The sequence below is a fragment of the Tiliqua scincoides genome, chromosome 2 (genome assembly GCF_035046505.1).
Source record: "Tiliqua scincoides isolate rTilSci1 chromosome 2, rTilSci1.hap2, whole genome shotgun sequence".
In the NCBI taxonomy this organism is placed as follows: Eukaryota; Metazoa; Chordata; class Lepidosauria; order Squamata; family Scincidae; genus Tiliqua; species Tiliqua scincoides.
In genome coordinates this window covers 199953060-199977720 of record NC_089822.1, presented here as the reverse complement: position 1 = coordinate 199977720, position 24661 = coordinate 199953060, and the positions used below count along the sequence as shown (strand labels likewise).

The 24661-nt window shown below is 47.5% G+C and overlaps 1 protein-coding gene across 3 annotated transcripts in view; it reads right to left on the bottom strand.

Moving 5' to 3' along the window:
• Nucleotides 1–14194: 14194 nt before the first annotated feature.
• The window catches only part of CPLX2 (complexin 2), a 147020-nt gene continuing 136553 nt past the window's right edge, over nt 14195–24661 (bottom strand). For all 3 annotated transcript variants that reach the window (XM_066617166.1, XM_066617165.1, XM_066617167.1), the window contains 2 exons: nt 21603–21778; nt 14195–14473 (listed from right to left, as the gene is read on the bottom strand). In XM_066617166.1, the coding sequence (XP_066473263.1) occupies nt 14276–14473; nt 21603–21778 (374 nt within the window). In that variant the 3' untranslated portion in view covers nt 14195–14275. The remainder of the gene's footprint in view (nt 14474–21602; nt 21779–24661) is intronic.

Genomic DNA, 24661 nt, shown 5'->3' with positions numbered 1-24661 from the left:
AGGGCCTTAAGATGGCAGGGAAGAACAACTCATCGTTAGTGAATTGGCTTGCTGATGTAGGAGGGATTATCACTGTTACATATGGACATTTAGATGGTGTCAAGAAAACCCCTTGCCTGTTGCAAGCCAGCTCCTGGCTCCTATCCAGCACACTACAAATTCATCAAAAAATGATGGGCTAGTGTGTTAACAAGTGCCTGATGGATGAGGAAAACTGCCCTAAGGGGGCATCCTTGACAAATAGAACCTTCAGTGGGAGTCGGTCAGTACAAAATAGGCTGCAAGAATGCCAATAACAGAAATATGGTGATTTATATTTTCTTATGTCATTGTTAGTGGGAGGGCATTTGGGGAGTGAAGTTTTCAAGAATCCTTCACCACTTTCTGCATTGCCTTTCAACCCAGAGAATTCTTGCCTTGTTGAATTATTTTCTGGTATTTTACCCCCTGGATTTTTGCTGGACAATTGTTAAATTTCAGGAGAACTCATAAGAAAGCCCATGTGAGAGGAATTCCTTCTCAGCTTTGATTGTCTGGTGACTGTGGGAGGTGTGGAAAGCCCCCTGAGAAAGGTTACAAAGAGTTGAATCCTAAGGAGTGCACCCAGAAATAAGGGGACATTTGGTACTGGTCCTTGTGTGGTTACACAAGACAATGCAGAAGAAATTGTCTGACAACTTTGGGAAGTGACATTCTTCCCCTTCCCCCAAATAAGGTAAGAAGCCCCACAATGGGGCTATTTGATTCTGTGCCAGCTATTTAGCCTGTGCAGAGTAAAGCAGCCCTGTGTTGGCCTGGAAGGCCTGATGCAGGGCTACAGGTCTTGTGGTGCAGAGCTCCACTGGTCCCACCCCCTCCTGCTGTGCTACACATCCCCCTTCCCTGGAATACCTACCCCCCCAGACTTACCACCCTGTCACCTGACACTTGCCTGAAGCTCCACGCAGGGATCCCATCTGCCGATCAGTGCTGGCTCAGCATCCAGTGCTGAACCAGTGGAGCCTGTTATGGGCATCATGCCCATACAGCATGTTTGTGACAGTTAGTGCTGGTGCTGGGCCGGCATGCATTGCATAGGATTGCACTATAAGGCTGGGAAGGGAAAGGTATTAGCAGCAGCTGTGTATTCCCCTTCCTGAGCTAGATCATCTTCAGATTTGTGCCAGCAAAATCACTGGTGGGTCTGAGTAGCCCCAATTGGGCAGCAGAGGCCTAACCTCATTCTCAGGCGAGGGTACAAATGCTCCCTTACTTGGAGACATCTGGGACTGCCCCACCTCCAGGATGGAGCATGTACTCTGGTGGCATGGCTGCAACAGCAGGAGGAAGGGGTTTAGATAGGATTGGGTTAGGACTGTAGTCTTAAAAGTGCTGCAAGACATTCTGTTATGTTTACTGGGACCAACATGGCTAACACACCAGAAGCTGTTACTTGAGGAGGAATCCCTGAGCTTGTTCTGAATTTTACTTGAATCAAAATTCAGTAACAATGCTATGTCAGAATACTTTGCCTTCCCTTTAGGGAAGGTGTTGCTTGCTATAATGTATCGTTCTCTACACCTGCCATCTTTCAAATGATACAAAAGTATATATACTAAAGGAAACACTATTTCATTCGTACTCATGGGAATGCCAGTTGTCATAGCAATAGATACAAAGGACTTAAAAAAAAATTGGGGTTCCGTGGTCAAATATCTGATGGTTTAAAGCTATAGTTTGCAAGTACCTCATTCTGGAAAAGTTGAGTTTACAGTGCAAGCATTTCGGAGTTATGCATTCGGCGCTTATATTTTTGAAAATGTCATGTTGGTAACTATTGGAAAATATGCCTTTCTAAACTCAACAGTTAGTTTACATTCTTGACACATTCATTCATTCCATTCTCCTGTCATGGTTCCTGTGGTATAAGAGTTGCATAAGGAAGTGAGTGTGAACAATGTTCTCAGGGTCCCTTGGTTGTTTGAAAACTCCATTACATATCAGCTCTCACAGTCAGAGCCTTCCCATCATTTGAATGATGGCAATAGGAAGCACACTGGGACACTGTAAGTTTATCAAGTGTTAGCAGCCACTCACTCATCACTTGAATTCAATGGATTGATGATAGGATGATGTCTTATGAATGAATGGATAAAAGGTAAGGTGGAAAACACTGACTATATGCAGATAGAGGCTGTGTATGAATTTTATTCAGACATGGAGATAGAGTGTCCTCAGGTACAGGGGTGAGATGAATGCAGATGATAGGTGAATAACATGTACGAGTAGATCTGGATGTATTAATGGGATGCAAAGAGAATGTATACCAATGAAAATGGACAGATAGACAGACAGACAGACAGACTGATAATCCCTTTCAATTATTCCTCAGAGAAGTAGGCAAATTTGGAGGATCTTGCATAAAAACATTTTGGAAATTTTAAGCATAATAAAATAAGCATAAATTTCACATTTATATAGGTCTCTCTGGGTCCTGTCTATTATATATATGGAGCAAACCCCCCCCCCCCCAAACCTAGAGAATTAGGAGGGCTCTTCAGTTGATTCACCCAGATATGAAAAAGTGAGAAGAGAGAGAGGTTACAATACAGCACACAATTAAAAACCACTTTATTATACCCTGAAGCTAGCCACCCTACATTCTATAGTCTGACACATCTATTGTCTTAATTGTTCTAACTAAATTAGTTGAAAGAGCTGAAATACAGCACCATTTGGGACTTGGGGCAGGCTCTGTGGATGGTGGAAGAGAAAGGGTGAAGGAGCCTTTTGCAGGAAATGCTTAAATGAGTAGATAAGGCTGACTGTGGAATGACAACGTCACCTGCTTGGACCCACCCACAAGTACCTTCAGGAAAGCCTTTCCCATTATTAATGGCTTTCCAGAATGCATAACATTTATACTTGTAGTCCACTCTTCTGCAACAGGCCCTCTAAGTCACTTACAGGTAATGAAAACATTCATTAAAAATAAAAAGAAAATTTGGCACAAGTGACTAGGCTCAGAACAAAAAATGAGTCATTCCAGTCAGCTAGGTTGGAAATCTCAATCAGTTAGACAAGAGTCTTATCATATTTAGTGTAGTTGCCTGTTAGTGAAGAGGCATAGGGGAAAAAAATCAGAGCAATCATAGATCATTTTGAATCCTCTTTTATTGTCATTAACCTTTACAATAATAGTGTAGAAAAGTGCTTCCCAAAGTGTGGGTTGATTTTTGGTGGGTCGACAAAAGATGATAGAAAGATCAAATCTTGTGCCCTGAGGCTATTGAAAAATCAGATACTGTAACTGCTAACTACCCTGCAAAGAGCTCAGCTCCTGCAGTTTGCAAGCAAGTGTAAATATAAGGAGATAAAGTTTGATGGTCTTTTTTCTGATTATTGTTACTTATGATTAAAAAAATACTATTTTTCTAGATCTCCTTTATTAAAATCTGGTACACCCAGGTGGGTCTCAACAGTGTCATTTTGAAAAATGGGTCTTGGTGCTAAAACATTTGGGAACCACTGCTGTAGTAAGAAGTAACTTTGAAGGAACTGCAGGTCTGGTCACTGCAGTGCAAATTTTTGCAAAATACAAATCTTTGTATCTTTCTCTGTACCTGCCATCACCAGGCAGGGCTGGGAAAGATTCCTGTTTGGTATCCTGGGCAGCTGCTGTCAATCAATTAGATCAGTGGTCTTCAACATGTGGGTCACGACTCCAGTGGAGTCACAGTGCCTTTCAAAGCCTGTGCAAGAGAGGGCTTTGATCCAATCCAATCACGGTCCTGCCTTATCTCAACTAAGTTCTTGATATGATCCTGCACAGCCTCTTCGTGCTGTCTTGCCCTGCAGTTCCTAAGGCCAGCCCTGCTCAGGCTGCTACCTCACAGGGATGTTGTGAAGACCCAAGAGGTAGGGGGAAACGGGGTGGGTTGGATTCTAGCACTTTATGGTGCTTTTAAATAGATTTTGCAGAATTCAGACATGTTGAAAACCTGCAAAACTTGTTTGGCGAGGCAAGAGTTGGACAAAAGGAAAGTATGTATGCTGTTTGAAGTGATGTGTCTGTTGAAAAACTTCCAACTGTCTTGAAATGTGATTTGTCCTTAACCTGACTGGTAGGGAAGGCAGAAAAAACTGGTAAAGGATGAAATAAGATCCATACACTAGAATTCTGTCTGCAGCTCCCATGAGAAAAAGTTTCTGGTCCAAAAGAGGGATGGTTAACAGAGAGAGGCTGGGGTGGGGTGGATCCATGGAGAGAGACACAGGAGTGTGGCAGCTCTGGCTCAGCCCAGGGGCTGCTGGGACTCTCAGCAGGAGGCACATCTCCATTCCTCTCCATGGCACTAATCATAGCCATTACTTAATTCTATTCCAAGCAGGGCTGAACCCTCCAGCCCAAAGAGCTGCTATTATCCTCTCTGACTCTAACCGCCACCTTCAGTGCCCTCACTGCAATTGGCTCCCATTGTCTCTTACCAGCCATAGTGCTGCCCTCAGGAAGCTGGCAGACAAACACCAGGCCAAGTGAGTTTCCTGCCCAGCGCAGGCCTGCTGTGTGGCTGCCTCCTCCTTCCTGCCACTTTGTCATGTGAAGCTTTTCCTTTGCTGGCTTAACAGCAACCAAGGCAGATGAAGTGAGGTCCCGCTGCCAGAGTTTTTCAGAATGCACCTTGCGGCCATGTATGTCTTGATGCACAGGGATGCAGTTCTCCCTAAGGGAGATCACTGGACCAAGAAGGCTTGTGCAGGATAGGCCAGAGTGCTCTCCTGTTCTGCTATAGGGAAAATCGTCCTTTTCTCTGTATGGCCGGCAGGGGCAACCTGGAAAGGCCACGGTCCCTTGTCCCATTCCTCTTCCACTTTGTGTAGGCTGCAAGACTGTGAGCCTATGTTTTGGTAGGCTGTTTGATGAACAGTGCCTGGTTAGCTGTTCTAGAAATAACTAAATAAGCCATGGTGAAAAGCTAAGCCCTCTCAGTGGGGTCCAGGCCACTGCCAGCTTATGAAGCCCCTCAACACAATAAACCAGGGCTTCTCAAACTAGGTGTCATGATGCCCCAGCCAGAGGGCCCTGGACTCTTTCCCCTTAAGGGGTGGGGGCAGGGGGGAGGCAGTGATGCGATCCTCAGGATCACGACACTAAGGGGGCTGCAGGGATTGGCATTTACTTACCAATCCCTGCAGCAGCCTCCTAGGGGTGCAGGGAGCCCTGCGCAACCCTCCGCAGGGCTCCCCAAGTGTCAGAAAGTGAAAGTGGAGAGACTATGCTCTACTTCTGGCTTTTGCTCCGCTTTCACTTTCTGGAGGCTGCGGAGGCAGGGAGCAGGGTCCCCCGCCGCCCCCCCAGGCTGCAGCAGGGACTCGTCGTTGGCATCCTTCAGTCTCGGAAGACTATGGTATCGCGCTCTGAATAGTGTTCTGGAACAATGTTCTCTCCAGTGCGCAAAGCCTGGGTAAAGTAGATATGGAGGATAGACTGTTACCCATGCAGCAAATCCCCCCTCTCCACGTCGCTGAAATGGTCCAATGGAAAAGCCAATATGGTTGGTTCCAGCGGCGTCGCAGGAGTTGCCAGAGCATGACTGTGTTCAGCCATGAACTGCCTCAGGGACTCCGGCTCCGGATTTTGCCTCGAGGTTGACTCCTGAAGCCTTTTCCATAACTGGATGTAGCCACAAGGCAGTGGAGGTTTGGCATCAGAGTTTTCCTTCTCTCAGATGAGCTGCCTTCCCAGGCTGATGAGTCCCAACTACCCGGTGCCTGTTTAGTTGCCTCTTACAACAAGTACAGCCAAACTGAGGGCCTATTCTTATCCCCAGCCCCCAGGGGAAGCAGGGACTGATAGATAGTAAATGTCAGTCCCCGCAGCCCACTGCCTTCCCCTTTCCCCCACAAAGTGGATAACTGCAACAAACAGAAAAAAATTTCACTAACCAAAACACCAACACTCACTTGCTTAAAATTGCAGCTCTAAATTTGTGGCCCTCCCCCCTTTGAGTTTGACACCCAGGGCAAATGCTTTCTTACTCCCCCTCCCTGAATGGCCCTGTGAATAACATCAGGCAGTTTAAGGAGGGCAGCCTTTATTGCTCACAATGGTGCAATGTGCACCATCAATTTATTTGAATTACTAGGGCACTGCCTTTCAGCTCAATATCTCTCTAAGCACCTCACACATAATTAATTGAACATGGAAAACAAATCTGATATCCTGCCAGCAGCTGATTCCCAAGGCCTAATATAGCCAACCCCCTTGAAACAAAACTACAGATCCCTAGGAAATGACCATTACACCAATTTAAGCCTCTCAAGTAAATATGCCTGTAGTGTTCACTCGGTCATGTCGTGAGAATGGATGATGGCCGGATCCCAAAGGATCTCCTCTGTGGAGAACTCGTGCAAGGAAAGTGCCCTACAGGTAGACCACAGCTGCGATACAAGGACATCTGCAAGAGGGATCTGAAGGCCTTAGGAGTGGATCTCAACAGGTGGGAAACCCTGGCCTCTGAGTGGCCCGCTTGGAGGCAGGCAGTGCAGCATGGCCTTTCCCAGTTTGAAGAGACACTTGGCCAACAGACTGAGGCAAAGAGGCAAAGAAGGAAGGCCCATAGCCAGGGAGACAGACCAGGGACAGACTGCACTTGCTCCCGGTGTGGAAGGGATTGTCACTCCCGGATTGGCCTTTTCAGCCACACTAGACGCTGTTCCAGAACCACCTTTCAGAGTGCGATACCATAGTCTTTCGAGACTGAAGGTTGCCAACTACTAGTGTTCACCAGACCTGTTTGGTGCTCACTGAGCTCCATACAAAATCAGTGGAAGAACTACCCAGTCCTTACCCCCTTCCCTTGAATGACAGTGAGGATCATGTTGGTGGGAATAATCCTGGTTCATCTTTTATTGGCAGTTGGTGGTCGATGTGAGTGCAGGGTTTAGGTTTGTTGTGCCTGGAATGAGTACCAAGAACACTTTGCCCTGTGTGAGTAGGGAGACCTGGCATGATTGTTTCTACAGAAGGACCTGATCGTCCACCCTGGCCTCTTTGCTTTGGGAAGCAGTGCCAAGCAGTATAAGGAATCTGAGAGAAAAAGAAAAGCAGACTCTTCATTTTCCAGGTGGGTTCATTCCCTCCCTCCAAGTTGTTCTTCATAGAATAGGATTAATTTGTCACAGCAGATTTTTGGGAACAGCGAGAGCTAATGGGAAACAGTTGGAACGCTTAATTGGAATGGTTTTGGAGAGGACGCTAGAGTAGTTTTTCTTTTCTAAACTCCCCAGACCTGGCCTGTAATGTGTCATACCCCATCCTTTAATTTGGAACTATTACCCATGCGTGGATTAGCTAGTGCCTGAGGTGCTTGTGTAATGCCTGATGGATACGTCTAGTAGATACGGGACCAAACACTGAAGGAATAGAATCAGGCTGCAGATGGGGGAGGAGACACCAGCCCCAACCTCCTCCTGCTCCCAGGGCAGAAAGAGGAGAATGGAACAGAAGAAGTGTGGAGGTGAGGAAAGGATGGTGGTGGGCTAGGATGTTGGAGACTCTCCTTTCTTCCTTCCTCTTCCAATCTAGGGAGTGGTAGGAGCAGACACTGGCAAATTCCCGGACAAGGGGAGGTAGCATTTGACACCATATCTCGGGCACTGGGTGGTCTTGGGCCAGTCCCAAACATAAACCTGGAAGACTGACATTATATGTGCATTTAATAGCCTTTGAGGTTGTGTTAGGCTTATCCTAGGCTTTGAATGAATTATTGGCTCTCAAGATGATCAGACTCACAAGTCCCCCAGTTTTTCCATTCTCAGACTTGTGATCACTGGGCACAGTGGAAAGTTTTGATTTACCAAGAGGGGGAACTGAAGCACGCAATGACTTGTCCAAGGTCACTCAGCAGTGGTAGCAGTGGTAAATCTGTATTAGAGCCAGGTAAGCTTTTGGCCTTCCTTCCTCTTGGCTCCCTGCCTCATGTTTATTCCTTGCCACCTCTGATGACATAGCTTGAGAGTGGTTGTGCTTTCTGCAATCCCTCAGCATATGGACAGCACCGTGGGGCCTAGCAAGAGTCCAGGCAAGAGAATAAGCAGCTTGTTTCCAGCTCTGTTAGTCTGACATAAACACATTGTGGTTGCCAAGAAAGTTTGTGTTACTATAATACAAAACTTGCCACTTACCTTGCTCTCTCTGTAATCATCTCTCTCTTGAATGGCTTCTTTTACACCTTTTTTTGGGGGGGGGAATCAGTGTTATCTTAAGAAATATGGGGCCATATGCTGAATCATATTTTAGCTGCACACACCATGGTTGATGAAATTGTGCTCTGTCCTGTGATGCACTTGCCTATAAAGTGATCTCCCTCCTAACCCCATCATGGAAATCTGCCACCAACAGCGTAGCCAGAATGGGCATTCTGATCCAAATGATGGGAACAAGTCCTAGGATTCGGAATATGCCAGCAGCTAAGGACATGGTTGCTGCTTCTCCTGACATTGAGCAAAGGAATTACAGTAATGTTCTAATGCAGAGATTGCTAACCAGCACCTAGGAGAAGATTCTATTCAGCTCCCCTGAGCAGGGGTGGTTTTGGGGTCAAACAGGATGGACGAAAGCTAATAACTCACATCCATGAGAGGCCCCATTCTGTCAGGTAGGCCCTCTCAAGCCCCTGTCCTGTGGTAGCATGAGTTGGTTGAGAGAAAAGTACTGCTGACCCTGGGCTCCCCTCCATCAGTTGCTATCCATGCTAAAGTAGCATGAGTTACTTTTCTTCAAGAACCCTTAATGGCGAGGCCTGCAACCTTCTTCACCTAGAGCTTTGTCCTGCCCGTCAGAAGTCCTTCAATTTTCCTCTAGTAATTCCATCAGGAGGGAGGCAGTTCCACCACTCCCTCTCCAAGAGGTGCTGCTGCCTGGTCATCCTCCATTCTATTCTGCCTAGTGATAATGTTGCCATGTCTGCTGCTACTCCTGCCAGCCCATCTCCCAGGTTTGCTGCCAGAGACACTTCACACAGGGCAATGTACAAATTTCTTTATTTTATTATTTCTTCAAAGACTAGATAGAGCAGGATGGTCACCATACGGTGGATGGATGGAGCCCCTCCAATCTTCACTGCCCCCTTTGCCTGCATCCTCCACCCCAGGTTGGCAGAGAAAGCAGAGCTTCCTGCTCCCTGCTTGCCCTCAGGTTAAACATGAGGCTGCGCAATGGCTCAGAAGTGGCACACTCCATGGCCAGAAGTTCAGCAACACAGTTCAGGCGTTCAGCTCTCAGGTGGGAGACAGACACCCTCAGTAGCTTTAACCTGAAGGACCTACAGGGGCCTCTGCTGCACTGCACCTTTCCTTTGAGAATCCCATTTTGCCCCATCACTGTGATAAGATGCCCCTACCAGGTGCAGGTAGGATAAGCAGTAGCCAATTAGACAGGATGACTCTAGGAAGCGGATGACACAAGTGATGCAGGATGGTTCACACAGTCCAATAGGTCAGTAGCCTCCCCTATGCAGACTAGTGATAGGCAAGCAGACAATGGGAAATCCATGCATGAGGACGTGATGCAGGGCCCCTCTGGCAATGCTTTTGACCAGTATGGAGAGGGGGCAGGGATGCACCTGGAGACTGAGATCTGTGGCAAGCACCTGATGGATGCCCTGCTCTGGAAGTAATTTGAAAACAAATGGACACACAGAGGCTGACAGACAGGCAAACAGTATTTCTCCTAGGCAAATGCACCCCCATATGTACCAACACATTCCCATGCACGCTGCCTATTTGCCCACTTTCTCACACATCCACAAAGATATGACCATGTAAAAAAATGGTGCTTCCTCCTTTGGTCTCAGTTGTACAGACATACCCTTTTCCTTTGTGCATTCAATAACACAAATGGTCACTCCTGCCCTTCTCTGGGTCATTTCATGCACAACCACAGGCATACACAGGTTTGTGAAGCTCCGAGTCATGGGGTCTCTGGACCTTGAAATGTCTAGATCTTTGTAGGCATGGTTTATATGCCTTATAGATATGGCCATGGAGGAGGGGCTGGCAAAAACCCATCACTATATACATGCTCACTCACTCACTCACTCACTCACTCACTCACTCACTCACTCACTCACTCACTCACTCACATGCTGAAGTGCATATATATACTTCTGTTTGGAAGCTGCTTCTTGTCAATTACCTCACAAGAGTTATGAAGTACTTGACAAAGGGCTGCTTCTCAGGTTAGCAGGCACAGGAGACATTGCAATGCAGCTTCCTGGGCCATGAAGTGAAAGAGGCCTACAGTCAAGAAGCAGCCTGCACTGTGGCTCCTCCCCACACCAGAACTTCCCTCATTTCCAGGACGGGTGATGCTGCTGAGGGGAGGACCAGTGGCGTAGCTAATGATCGTGTAGCCCGCTGCCAAGCTCAAAATGTTGTCCCAGAAGTGATGTCACAGCCAGAAGTGACATCATGCCTAGGCTTATTTAAAAGTGAAAATTGAGAGGAACCCACCTCCTCCCCCCAGCAGCTTACCACCCACTTGCTCTGCTGCCTCCCCCCAGTCAGTGGCATAGCTAAGGCATCTATCTACAACCTGGGGTTAAAGAAGATTTTGTAGTCCCCTCTGCATGATAAAATCACATGTAATTAAGTAAATAAATAAAAAGTTATTGGTTCCACACTATATCATAACACGAGCTCACAACAATCAGTCTCATAGGTCAGTGTGAAGTTAAGCAAATCTACTTTTTGTTCCACAAGACAGTTGTGTTTTCATTTTCTGGTTAATTGGCCATAACTTTGGATAGAAAACAGATATTCTAGTGCAGTTTGTTTCATTGCATTCTGCATTAAATTACCTTTCCAATGATATATAACATGATGGTATTATTCATACATACCAAGATTTTCACAATTGTGGTCACTAGTGTCAAGCTCAGTTTGTTGTGTCCCTAAAGCTTGATGCCCAGTGCAACTGCTATCCCCTGTACCCCTTAGCTACGCCACTGGGGAGGACCTGCAGTGTGTGCCTGGGGTTTGCGCTGCTATCTCAGTGGTACAGGAAGGAGCTGAGCCATATGGTTCCCACACCCCAAAGATAACATGAGAAAAGGCCTACAGTGACCCCACTGCAATTCCCACATAGTGCAAGCAGGCTTTGTCCTTTTGTGTTGTGCATTTCCCTCCCAAGTCCCTTCAACACTCCTGGGCTTGGTCCTTATCTGTAAACTACATATCTATGTTTGACATTTGCTCTTGCCCCAGATAGGCCACTGAGGCGGTAGAAGCCTTGTAGACCAACACAGTCACTGGCACCCCTATTGGCACACTTTATGGGGTGGGGGGGAAATCACCAACCAGTGGCTGTAGTGGTGAAAATTTAAACCAAGAGCTGCAGCAGCACCACCACCCATGGTGGGAAGCTGGCTCCAGCATGAGCCCTTTGCCCCATATGAGAAGTGGACTTATTGCGATTTGCAGTGTTTAGCCATGAGGGTCAAGTAGACAATGGACATGTATGAGCCCACCTTTCAGCAGCTAGCATGAAACTTTCAGGACTCCTGTTGTTCAGTCACACACCATACGGCTGTCATGCTCTTTGCCCTGTGAGATGATTGCACACATAATGAACAGCTGCAGCAAATGCCCTTTTGGTGAATAAAGTTTTAAAGGACTGGCCCCCTAAGCGCCTCCAGTCGGGTTACCCCGCTTCACTCTGCCCCCAAGCCCTGAGCTCCATAGGGCCATACGGTGACCATCTAGTGAGTGACTAGCAGAGACAATAAGACAGATGGTAGGCTTTGGGGTGATTTACCCTGTTACAGAGACACCAATGCAAAAACACGCATGGGCCACATGGCAGGTGGCCAGAGACACAGACAAGCGGGCAAGGGGACAGGTGGAAGACCCCTGTCCCCGGGACGCTCCTTTGTACAAGATGAGAGAGCGCGGCCCGCAGAGTTTTTAGTGTTGATAGTATTGCAGTCTAACTGATATGGCTTTAACTATTAGGGAAGGAAGGAAGGAAGGACACTGGATGCAGGGAGACATCTCCCAAATTCAAACTCAATCCTGACGCAAAAGCAAAAGCCCCCCTGGCAGCAGGAAACTTTGGGGAACAATCAGGATCTTCCTTCCCAAGCAAACACAAGAATGAAAACAACCAAATTCCCCCCAGGCAGGTTGGACCCTTGGCCTTGTTTTTAGTGATGACCAAAGACTGTTGGCTGAGGGTGGAATGTGGGGAAGGAAGACCAATCAGTAGTGAGACTTCCTCCTCATTTCCTAGTTACCCCAATTTTGTGACTCAGAAGAAAGGACTGGGGAGTAGCAGGCCAGGAGTCAATGCAACAACAGCACAGCAAAGGAGAGCCACTGGGTATGTTCTGCAGATAATTGCACCCTTGAGCAGGACTGGGTTGCGGAGGTGGGAGAGTGGAAGATGCTCACCAAGGCTATGAGGTACCTTGTCTCTTGTATCAGTGTCTATGAGTGCCTGTGTGCGTTGAGAGAGAGCCATGGCATCTCTTCAGTTATGGGGAAAAGTAGGGTAGTGTGTAAAAAAACCTCAAGATTTTTATATTAAGGGAGCAACAACAGTTTAGAAAGGGATTGTGTTCATGGTTGTGTAACATCTCAGTGTACTACAGATGTACTTTGGTATATGCACCAAATGGAATGTGTACAGATTGATATGTATATGCCCAATGATATGTATCTGCAGGGGCCTGTGCCAAGACACCACGCTTGATTGGGCTTATTGGCTTTGATGCAGAGTCCTTGGCTTGGCCAGGAGCTGGATCAAGGCTCCCTGTTCCAAGAGGCTGATCTGTGAATCTGTGAATCAATCAGGTACTGGTTGCACCCTTGATACTATGAATCAGTTCTGTTCCAGAGCTCCTGGACTCAGTCCACTTCAGGAAGGGTAATGATTCCCTAGCTCTCCATCAACGTAAATATCATTTGCTACTCCCAGGCTGGAAAAAGGATCATTTACCCCATCCACTGGGCCTGAGTAGTAGCTGTCCCTGTTCTCTTTGCCTCAGGTATATATATATATATCTCAGTCCCCAACTCCCTCTCTTAATAGATCACTTTCCCCAGAAATTGAGAGGACAGAAGAGGAAAGATAATTTTACCTCTGTCTTTGCCCTCCTAGTTTGTAATCTGTACCTGCAGCAGCCACATGAAGCACCACAGCAGCTAGAAAGTAAAAGGATCACCTGGACCAAGCTAGGTCTTGAAATCAGACCTTGAAACTCTGGATTCATCCCACTGAGATTTGACTAGAGCTATGAATGTGGATTCTGGGCCTTTCACCAGCTGTAGTGGGGTTGTGAAAGTCTGTAGCTGCAATCCTATACACACTATCCCGGGAGTAAGCCCTATTGAACACAGTGGAACATACCTGTGTAGACATGCATAAGATTGTGCTCTGTATGGGGGGATGATGATGAGAACTAGAAATAGTTGTAGGGGACAGAGTTTCTGCTTTGCCTCACAACTCTTGTTACACACACACATCTCTGCATCGGTGTTTGTGGTGCGACTTTGATTCCTTCCAGAAGTTAGCTCCCCCTCCCCAAGCAGGTGTCAGACAATCCTAGGTGCCAACAGCCCTTGCAAGTTAGGATTAGGAGCAGGAGGTGTTCCAATTGGTTGTTCCTTGGTCAAAAGTGGAATGTGTGGGGGCTGGCTTTGCCCCAAGGAGCTAGGCAGTAACAGTGTCGTAGAGGGGAATGGGCACACCATCACTCCCTGGCAGTCAGCATGGGGCTGAGGAATGTGCGTGGGGGCATGGCATTGTGCAGAGCCCTCCACTGCCCCCTCTCCAGCACCCCATGAGGTTGCATTAGTGAATTTGGTCCCAGTTCCCCTCCTGCGGCCAGGGGATTTTTTACCATGTGGCTAGCTGGCACTTTGGCACAACAAAACTCCAGCTCTGCACAGTGAAGGGATAAGGGAAGGGGGGAGCCAGGCTCCCGGCAGTGCCCAGCCTGTGGCTCCAGGAAGCACAGCAGGTGAGAGTGGTTTTTGGTCTGACGGATAGCAAAGGGTGGGGTGGAGGGGAGCATGTCCTGTGCCTGGTGTGCTTCTCCTGGGGGCAAACAGGGTGGCTTGGCAGGGATCCCATGGCACACGAACATGTGTGGGGTCTCCCCTTGGAACAAAACAAAAGATTAAAATGAAGTCAAAAGGAAATGAAAATCCCCTCCCCACCAGGAATCCCAACCCAAGTGCTGAGTAGGTCGTGCTAGGGACCCATGGGTGGGGCTGGATGCTGGCGTGGCTGTCACTTCTTGAACATGTCCTGCAGTGGCCCTGGCAGGTACTTGAGCACCGTGTCGAGGATGCTCTCCTCGTCCTCATCTTCATCGTCCCCGCAGCCTGCTGGGATGGCTTTCTTGGGGCGGGTCAGGCTCCCCTCACATGGCTGTTCCAGGGCTGCCTTCTCCTCAGCCTCCTTCTCCTCTTTCTTCTTCAGGCCGTACTGTATGGGAGAGAGAAAGGTGATGTCAGAGAGATGACGGGAGATGAGCAAGGGATAGGATGTGCCTGGGCAACACCCATCTGACCCAACCTACAGGTCTGGATGTAGGTCTGTGAAGGTGGCATGAACAGATCTCATGCAGCACTGAGAGTGGTGCTGCCCTTGAAAAGCAAGTGGGTGGTGAGAGGGCAAAAGCAGAAACAGCTTTTCAGTAACCAGCCAACCTGTCTACGGCTCTCATTTGAACACGTAAAATAGCCTGGTGCTTACAGAGCCTTGAGGAGAGCACAAGGCTAGTCAAACAGTGGGCCTGTACTGGTACAATCTGCCTGGTTATCCTAAACTTTGATGTATTAGGAAAAGAAGGTTGTCTGTAGGTTGCTTCCCTCCCCACAAATGTTGATGCAGGCTCCAGTGAGGAAGGCTGAAGCAGCACAACAGCCGGGCCTGTTGAATGCATGAATGGATGAACAAATACATCAACAAAGAAGAGCTGCTCTGTGTGTTCTTTCACACAGGCATGAATCTCCTGTTCCCATCTGTCCCAGCTAGCACAATATTGCAAGCTGGGCATAGGCAGTGCCTGCAGCCCTCTGCAGAGGGATATTAAAGATCGTAGATAATGAGAGCAAGCCCTAACTCAACACTGGCAATAAAGAGAGATCCACACTATCCCTGCTAATAACTCACAGATGGTGGGAGCTGAGAATGGGGCCAGGACTGGCAGAGAGATGATGCCAGGCAAGAGAAACTTCTGGGAAGGTTCATCTCTACTGAACTTCCAGCACAGACAGTGCCCAACATGGATGCTAAGTTTGCCTCATGTATAAGGATCAAGCTTCTGATAGCCATAAGAGCAGAAGAAGAGTCCAACTGGATAAGACAAAGAGGACATCTAGTCCAGCATCTTGCTTCCAGCTGTGGCCAGCTGTATGTCCCTGAGAGATTAATAGCAGGGAATGAAAGCAACAGCCTTCTCTTGTTTGTCTCCAGAAACGGGTAAATAGAGGTATATTGCTTCTGAATAACAGAGATCCTTCCTCTTTACTACCCTGTATAAAATTCCTTCTCTGCCTTACTTCCTTTATGTGTCTCTTTCTGGTCACTTTGCATTCAGCCACATGTCATGATTCTTGTCCTCTCAATGCCCATCAACATTTTTCATTCACATCCCTTTTGCCTTTTTTTTCCAGTCTGGCTGACTTGCTCTGGAATGAAGATGATGCCTGTGCTGAAATTCTACACTTGCTTTCCCAGCAGAATTGCTTAGGGCTCACTAGGAACACAGAAAGCTTCTCTGGACTCAAATGATGCATGAGCCCTGATTGATTAAGCCTCACAGCACTGGTACCCTCCTGGTGCTCAGGAAAAAAAAATAGCATAAGGAACTTGCCCAAAGCTATGCTAAAGATAAATGCTAGGAGACTACAACTGTTACCAGCTCTGTAACAGTGGTTATGGGCATGTCCCTTATGGGGTGAAAAGCTGGAAACGGGGACAGGGTTCCAATGCTTTAACAGTTGATGAGCAAATTGGAGCAGATTCAGCTTGTCATGCAGAGCTGAGAAAAGCTGCCTCTGCTAAAATCCCCCCATCTGAATATCTCTTAGGGGGATAGTAGTCCTGTCCTGCTTAGTATCTAGTCAGTCTGATTGTTCGTCTTTCTGATTTGGGGTGCAATCCTATCCTGTGGTGGAACAGGCAAGCCAAGAGGCTTGTGCTATATCCAGCACAGGATAGTGGCTATAAGCAACTCAGCCAGAGGCATGGGGAAACATTTCCCCTTACCTCTGGGTAAGCGCTGCTGGCTCCTATGGGTCTCCTCAGACTTGCGTCACCTCTTGAGGTGGCACAAGTCCGAGGAGAGTGGAGTGACTTGAAGCTGCTGCGTTCTCCCTGGGAATGGGGGTTGGGAACTAGCATAACTGCCAGATCCCAGCCCCACCTCCTGCTCCCTGCCCACCTGCCCCCGGGGCCAACCGCAAGCATCTGGGCAAATGCAAGCATCTGAGAGGAAACCAGCGCAGAGGCTTATGTCAGCCTCTGCAGGCCGGTGCTTGCTCAGTTTCCTCTTGAGGAGGCACAAACATGCCTTACAGAATGTTTGTGATCCTCCTGGGCTGGTACATGGGACTTGAGCTGGCCCAAATACGGGTCTGGATTGCGCCCTTGAAGCCTTTTGATATTAAACTGAAAAATTACAATTAGGAAGCTCCAAAATGAACTGCTTAATTAAAAAAATAAAAAAGAGAGAAGTTCTCACATTAAAAACAATATTTGTCTGCTAAACCCTGGAGATTGGTATCTGATTTTGTCCCTGCTTCCTATAGTCTTACATAACATCCTCAGTCCGTTTTGCTGTCTTTTCCCCAACTGCAGTTTCCAGAAAGAAGGAGCAAGTGGGTGGGGATTTTTCAACAAACCAAGGAGCACAGGTTCTGCAAATGCAGAGGACTACTCCCACCTTCACATCAGTTTTCCAACACTGCAATCCCCTCTCTGTGCTGACAAAGCGGTTTGGGAAAAGATGAACATCTGGATAGACCTTCCACATGGACAGACAAATCTTACAGACATGTACTTCACAGATCTGATTCACCTGCTCCCCCTTGACACTAGCCACGTCATTTTTGTCATGGATAGACCAGTTGTACACCACTGCTTTGTTCACCCTAGCAGCACTTTCCTGGCTGCTGCCATTCTGGGTGGTTAGGTCAAGATGATTTGCTCCCTGCGCATTTGCCTGATGTGGTCATCAGTGGGTATCTGCCCTGTGATTGGCGGGTGGTGTCATGGTTTTCATGGATGCTGACAGAGTTACTGGGAGAGCTGTGCCATCATAGAATGATCTGGACTCTTGTTTTCTCCTTTCCCATTGTGCTGGACAGATTTAGGATATGATGGATATTGCACCAATGCAGCAGGAATGCCAGTGCTCACTGGGCATAGGATTGCACCGTTAGTGACTTATGCTGCAATCCTATCCAAGTCTTCCTGGAAGTAAGCTCCATTGACTATAATGAGACTTACTTCTGAGTAGACAGGCATAGCATTGGTCTGTTAGTGAGAATATGCATGTGCAAATGGTCCACCACAAATACACATCATGAGCAGACCTTTCAATCATCAACACAATGCATTTCACACATACATTTGTTAAAAGAAATCAAATGTTATGCATGCATGTGTGAGCTGGTCCCCACAGGATATGGGCAGAGAGCAGATCAGGCGTTCTGAATCTTCCTTTCAGCATGAAATTAGGAGTTAGCCCTCCTGTCAGCAGTAGCTTCTTTGCTGAGACAAGTCAGCCTATTAGGCCATAACTGACAGCTGATTTTGCATGCGAGGGATATAGGAGGCTGCCTTATGCCAAGTCAGGCCATTGGTTCATCTAGCTCAGTATTGTCTACACTGAGTGATAGCAGCTACCCGAGGTCTCAGGCAACAGCCTTCCTCAGCTATACCTAGCAATGGAAGCCAGGACAGTCTGCATGCAAAGCACATACAGAGCACACATCTACAACTGGGCTATGGCCCTTCCCCAAACTGGTCATAATCAGTCTTTAGTTCTGAAACAGTTTTGGTCCCCAGTTCTCAACTGGTCCTTAGTTTATTTCGAGTTATCCTTCTACCCCTTTTCTTCCAGCAAGGCAAATAAAAGAGCAAAGGCTAGGACAAAAATAACAAGGAGACAGGACAAAGGCAAAGTAGGCATCCAGAGTGCAGGAGAGGCAGCAGCTCTTTACCAGCTCCTGAAGCCAGGTGGCTGGTGAGGCAGAACCACCCCATCATAGTCCATGGAAAAGCAGTGCGGCTTTCCTGCCAGCTTACACCGGAAGAGGCTCTCCTTACACCTGAGAAAGCTGGTGTAAGGAGAGCCTCCTTGGGTGTAAGGAGAGCCTCCTCAAGTGTAAGCAGGGTAGTTCTACCTCACCCACCACACCCACACTGTATGTCTCTGCCTGAAACTGCTGTTCCTCTGGGACCTCACACAACAAGCTCATGAATTATTCTCATTTTGCCTGTAGAAGTGGAGACGGAGACAGCAGACGACAGACGAGAGGAGAATCATTCAGGAGTATGCGTGTGTGTGTGTGTGTGTGTGTGTGTGTGTGTGTGTGTGTGTGTGTGGTCCTGAGGGGGAACAGCCGTCTTTGAGGCCCTTGCTGCATCACTGTGGTTTCTGCTTAGCAGGCAGTTACTTTCGCAGACACCGGCCCTTGGGATCGTCCAATAGATCAGGAGGGAGAAATTCTTCAAAGCCTTTCTGGAAACAGCACTGAAAGGGAGATGATGGATGAGGGCTAACTGAGCAAGACAGGGGTGGGGGGGCAAGACTGGATTGCAGCTGGATGAATGAACAGCTGCTGTGAAATAACAAGGTGGGCATCTCTTTTCTCTCAGCAACAAGCTTCCACCTTTGACCCACAATAGTACATTGGACGATGTTCAGTGACAGAAAGGCTTTCATTCTAATGTGGAGTTTGAGAAGCACTAAGTCTTTGCAGGGGTGGGGGGAAGTCAGCGGCATGATCCTCAGGATAGCGCCGCTGCTGGGGACTGAAGGATTTTTTTTCCAACTCACTCCCCCTTGCTCCAGCCTCCTGGGGGTGTGGGGAGCCCTCTGCAAGGCTTCCTGCATCTTGGAAAACTCAACAAATGTGATCATGACCCACTTCTGGGTTTGCTATCGCAACTCGGGAGTGGGTGATGATAACATTTTTTGAATGTTCCGAGATGTGGGGAGCCCTGCAGAGAGCTCTGCAGGGCTCCCTGCACCCCCAGGAGGCCAGCACAAAGGGGGTAAGTTGAAAAAAGCCCTCAGTCCCAGACAGCGGTGCCACTGCCTTACCCCTGCCCTGTCCCTTAAGGGGAAAGGGACAGTGGTTCTCGGACTGGTGGGTTGTTACCCACCAGTCTGAGAACCACTGCTATAGAGGGAATAATATGGTCACTTTGTGGCATGCCGAAGGACACCCCCACCTTTAGAGTAACTGCACTGAGATACAGACTCCATTGTCAATAATAGGCAGACTGGTCTAAGAGTTACACAGACAGTGAGGAAGGGTGCCTTCTAGGAGGAGGAAACTAAGGAGCAATTATGGGATCTTGGTGAATAAAGAAATACTTTGCATCAATGAAAAGCACTGAGTTGGAATGAAAGTTGGGAGATTTTACGAAACACAGACAGGATCAAGTCCTAACCCCCTTCAGTGAGCCTGATTCACTGACATGGGATTGCACCAGCTGTAGAGCTCTTGCAGCTCCGAGCTGCCCCATTGCAGATGCTGGCAGCTCGGACCTGAAAGAGCTGAGGCTGGGGTTAACCTGGGGTAAGATGCTGGGGCTTACCCTGGAGTAAGGGGACAAATGTCTCCCTTACCCCATGGAGACCTCCAGCTTGCAAAATTGCCACACAGGATGCAGCACAGCCCATCCTGGCTGCAGGAATTTGTGCTGCACTGGCCGACTTACAGTTGAACAACTTATAAAGGAGAATTTTCCTCTATAGGAAGTAATGTAAACAGAGATCAATAGAGACTGTACATTCATTCTGGTCCTTCACTGGACTTAAAGAGAGGAATTTTATCCCATAAGAAACAATAGAATAAGGTGGGGATAGAGACTGTAAAGAGTGGCATGCAGTCCTGAATATGTATAAACCAATGCCTCCCCCACTTTGCAGAAGCAGCCTATGAGTAGAGAACTTCATGTCAGCAGATAAATTGGAGGAGGTGGTGAATCTGAGAAGAGGTGCTCCATATCCATCCACAAACTCCCCCAGCCTGCCACCCCTATGGAGTTCAGAGGGGTCCATTCTCTTCTGGCCCTGTAGCATGTGAGCAGCGTGTGGGGATGGCTTACCTCTCCCTTGGCATCCAATGCACCACTGCCTCCTCCTCTTTTAAGGGCCAGTGAAAGGAACGTTGGGAGCACTGCATTCAGGGTAGCAGCAGCTGTGGTGCCAGATGCTAAGGGTAAGCCCTACCCACCCTCCTCTTGGCATTCACCACCATTGCTGCTGCCTCCTCCTCTAATCGCTGGTGCAGGGAATGTTAGGAAAAAGCCTCCCTGACTGTGCCCTACAGGTTACCCCCTCCCCCATTTATCTCTCTCCCTTAGCATCCAGGGCTGCCACCGCTTCCTCTAACTCAGTGTTTTTCAACATTTTTCTCTTGCTGTACCACTCTGCATGGTCCACCTCTTGGAAGTACCACCAAAAGTAACAAGTGATGATGTCATCACCAGTTATTTCCAGATTGGGAGGCCAGATGCAATGCAACAAATACCAGTAAGAGACTCAGGGCAGACGGGAGGGCTTTTTGGAGTGTGCAAAAGGCATGCTGGAGCTCAGCCTGCTGAGCATAGCCTCCTACCACTGTTTGTCTCATTGTGTTGCTGGTCTCACTGCCAGGTAGCAGTGTTCTGGGGGGTCTTGCAAGTACCACCAGACACCACTCCAGGCATTGAGAAACGCTGCTCTAATGACTACAGAAAGGCTCTCAGCATTCCCAGCACTAATCAGAGGAGGAGGCAGAGCACTGGAAGTTGAGAGTACAATGAGAAGGGCTTACCTCTCTCCTTTGGTATCCAATGCTGCCACCATTCCTCTAACAGTACGTGGAAGGAATGCTGAAAGACCAGCGTTAGAGGAGGTGATGGTAGTGGTACTTGACACCAGGGGAGTGAGATGAACCTCCTAACTCCTCCCCACTTCACTTATCTCTCTCCCTTGGTATCCAGTGTCACCATTAGAGTGAGTCTAACCAGTTCTCTATGAATACATAATAGAGACTGGGCAGCCATTAATAGGATGAAAAGGGGGGAGAAAGCCAGGTTGTGTGGGCTAAGTGACATACCAAATAAGAAAGACTGGCAAGCTCTCCATTCTAAAGTTTTGCCTTTTAAGAATGGAAGCCAAGAACGTCATACTGGTCAGGCTTTAGCAATCATGGCCAATATTGGTTTCCAGACAGCTTGGTCTAGCCTTGGTAATAGTGTCCTCTTGAGTTCCCCTTAGGTTTAATCTCCCTGCTATTCTATTCTGTATCTGTAATTTCCCCCAAACAGTTTCCCCAAAGATATTAGTTAGATGATCTTTCACTGGATACCAACAGATGCTACCCACCTTATCACGGATTTGCTGTCGAACCTTTTCCCGTTCGGCCTCCATGCGGGCATGCTTTGCCTTGCGCTCCTCTTCTTGCTGGCGCAAGGCTTCTTGCCTCTCTTCTTCCTTCTTCTGGGCATCAGGGTCCTTCTCCTCTTCGCCCCCCAGCATCTTACCCATGTCCTTGGTGGCCCCTGCATGTGACATTTCAGAAACCATCGTGTCAGGAAATGGGAGTATCACAGGCACAGCCTACAGAAATTCTGCCCTGTAACCACATGGCAATCCTAATGCCTGAGGTGTTCTTAAATGTTTACTTTTCTTGCAGATTTCATAAATTGATGTTGATCTTCCCCAAAGTTGGGGCTCTGCACTAGATTGGACAGTTTTCTCTGGCCCATTATTTTAATTTTTTGTGCTGGCTACAGCAATACAAGGTAGTAAGAGGGCTATGTGGTTAGTATGCTCTCCTGCCTCTCCAGGAAGGCTTTACTACTTTCCCTGCACTGCATGGGGGCTGGCCATAGTAGCTTGGCGGAGGTAATCTCCCTTGTCAGTAAGCATTGTCTTGGCAGTCAGAATGCCTGATCTTCTCCAGGGGCAGGCTCTCTCCTTACCAGGCTGGATGGTTCTCTCTGGCTTTTATTTGGTTGAAACATGCTTGGGAGTAGCAATCACATAAGATATCTCACCACACTTCCCTTGGGGTTGGTGGAACTGATGTGGAAATTTCCCATTCAAACTGCTTCTGCCACTTAATTTCAGTTTTCCCACCACTATGAATGTGGCCTGGGATTCAGTCATACCAAGGGCAACATGCTGTTCTGTTAATGTAAAGACAGCCCCACAGAGCCATGGAATGTGCCATGTTTACATTTTCTTCAGTTCAATCCTCTGGTTTGCCACAGCCCTTAATTCACCCCTTTCTTGCCTGCCAAAAATTGGAGCATCACCTCTTCTCCTGCTTCTCATCTATGCTCCCTACTTGTCAGCACGAATTTGTGCAGTTACTCAACCTAGAAGCACCTACAGCTGGATCCTAGTTATCACAATGGTTGTGGTGTCCAAGATTCATCAATTTTTATGTTCTTTCTTGCCTGCAATTCTTTGACTTTTAGAGATCAGGAAGTGACACAAAGCAATAGAAAATGGGAAAAAGAGGCAAAGAATTAAGGAAAGATAAGCCACCTCTTCCTTGGAGTTTAGAAAGCACTGGCTGAAGGAAAAGGGAGATGATGGATTGTCTTGGATCAGGCATAGTAGCCTTTAGTCTCTCCATCTGTCCACTAAGACAGTTGACATCTATAAGACAACCGCAGGGCCAGAGATCTGACAGCCCTCTTTCCTTGATGATGCATTACTGCATTGCAAGAGCCTCTGGCCCAACACTTCCTCCTAGGTATCAGGAAAATACTTTGTATTTGAATGGTGGCCTACAGGGCAAATGGCCTGCTCAGACTTTGGTCACACCAAGATTTAGCTTGAAAGAGATGCTGAAGCTAGCAGAAAACTTGCAGTGAACCAGGCTCAACATATTGCCCACAGAACTGTTCACTTCTAGCAAACTGCAAATTTCCGAAGGTGACTGGTAAGATGGATTAGCTCTCCATGGCATGACCTGAGCAAATAGAGGACACCTCCATGTCAAGAACTGGAAAATCTTGCTTCTTTTGTTGCCTCAAAACAGTTCCAGATTAGATACTGGAGTAGGAGCTGGGGAAAAAAAAACTCTGGTCTGTGGTCGTTTTCCAAAACTGCTGTGTCAGGCCAGATAGTCATCAAAATTGTAGCCATGGTAGTCATCAAAAGAGGTAGTCATCTGATGGTAGTCATCAAAAGAGGGGTATTCATTAAAAAAAAATCAGGAGCAGCCCTTTTATTCTCCTTCTGAGGCTTACACAGTGGCTATTTGAATTGCTGGTGTGGAAGGGATTGTCACTCCCGGATTGGCCTTTTCAGCCACACTAGACGCTGTGCCAGAACCACCTTTCAGAGCGCGATACCATAGTCTTTCGAGACTGAAGGTTGCCAATACTATTTGAATTGCTATTTATATATTTCCTTAGCAGGTCTCTAGAGAGAACTCAGAAGCAGCCAGCTTCTACTAAGGGTCCTCCCAGATGGTGGTGAAAAAAGAAAAAAAAATTCCAGCAATGCTAGCCGAAATCCATTAATGAACAAGCAATATCCTGTCTCCATTCAATGGGGAGGAGTTAGCCTTGCTTCAGGGGTGATTGCTGTGTTGGGGCGAATTCCGTGGTAAGGTATATGTCTGCTGGTTGCTCTTTTGATTTAGGAAAGGAGATGCACAATCTAGCACTAGAGGAGAGGAATGCACATCCAAGAACTATATGGCTATCTTTAGAAAAGAGTTCACCAAACTTTATAGGACTTTATAGGACTATACAAGACAGAGGGCTGTTCTGATGTTTCTCTGTTCCTCTCTTTAAAAAGACTACTTGAGGACACCTGTGGGAATAGTATAATGTAGAGAAGTCAGCCTCTAAGAAATGAATAAATGGAACATTAAAATGTTTTAAAGTCAGAAAGTGGTGCAGATGGAAGGGAGAGGTCTGGTCTAGAGGGTTGAGCCTCCATTTGTCTGAAGATAACATCCGAAGGTCGCCAGTTCGAGGCCACCATGAATGGCGAGACCTTGAAGCAGCTGACAAGCTGAGCCGAGTTATTCCACCTGCTCTTTGGAAGGAGCTGCTTGTCAGCCTGTGTGGGAGGAGGCCAGAAAGTGATAACAGACCGCAAAAGTTCCATTTGAAATGTTGTGTGGTTCTTGAAAGATAGAACCTTTCTTTAACTGTAAAAATCCCTACGGGGATTTAAACAGCCTGCCTATGTAAACCGCCTTGAATTAAAGTCTGAGGAGAAATCTGACGACCAAGAAAGGCGGTATATAAATACCTGTATTATTATTATTATTATTGCCAATGATGCCACAGACACTAGCCAATAGTTGCTTGTGACACTTGCTCAGCCACAGTTGACGAAGCACTTCAGACTGAGGGGATTATGAGGCTTCCCCCACTGACAGAACATTGTGTGCTGTGAAAGAGTACCCCAAA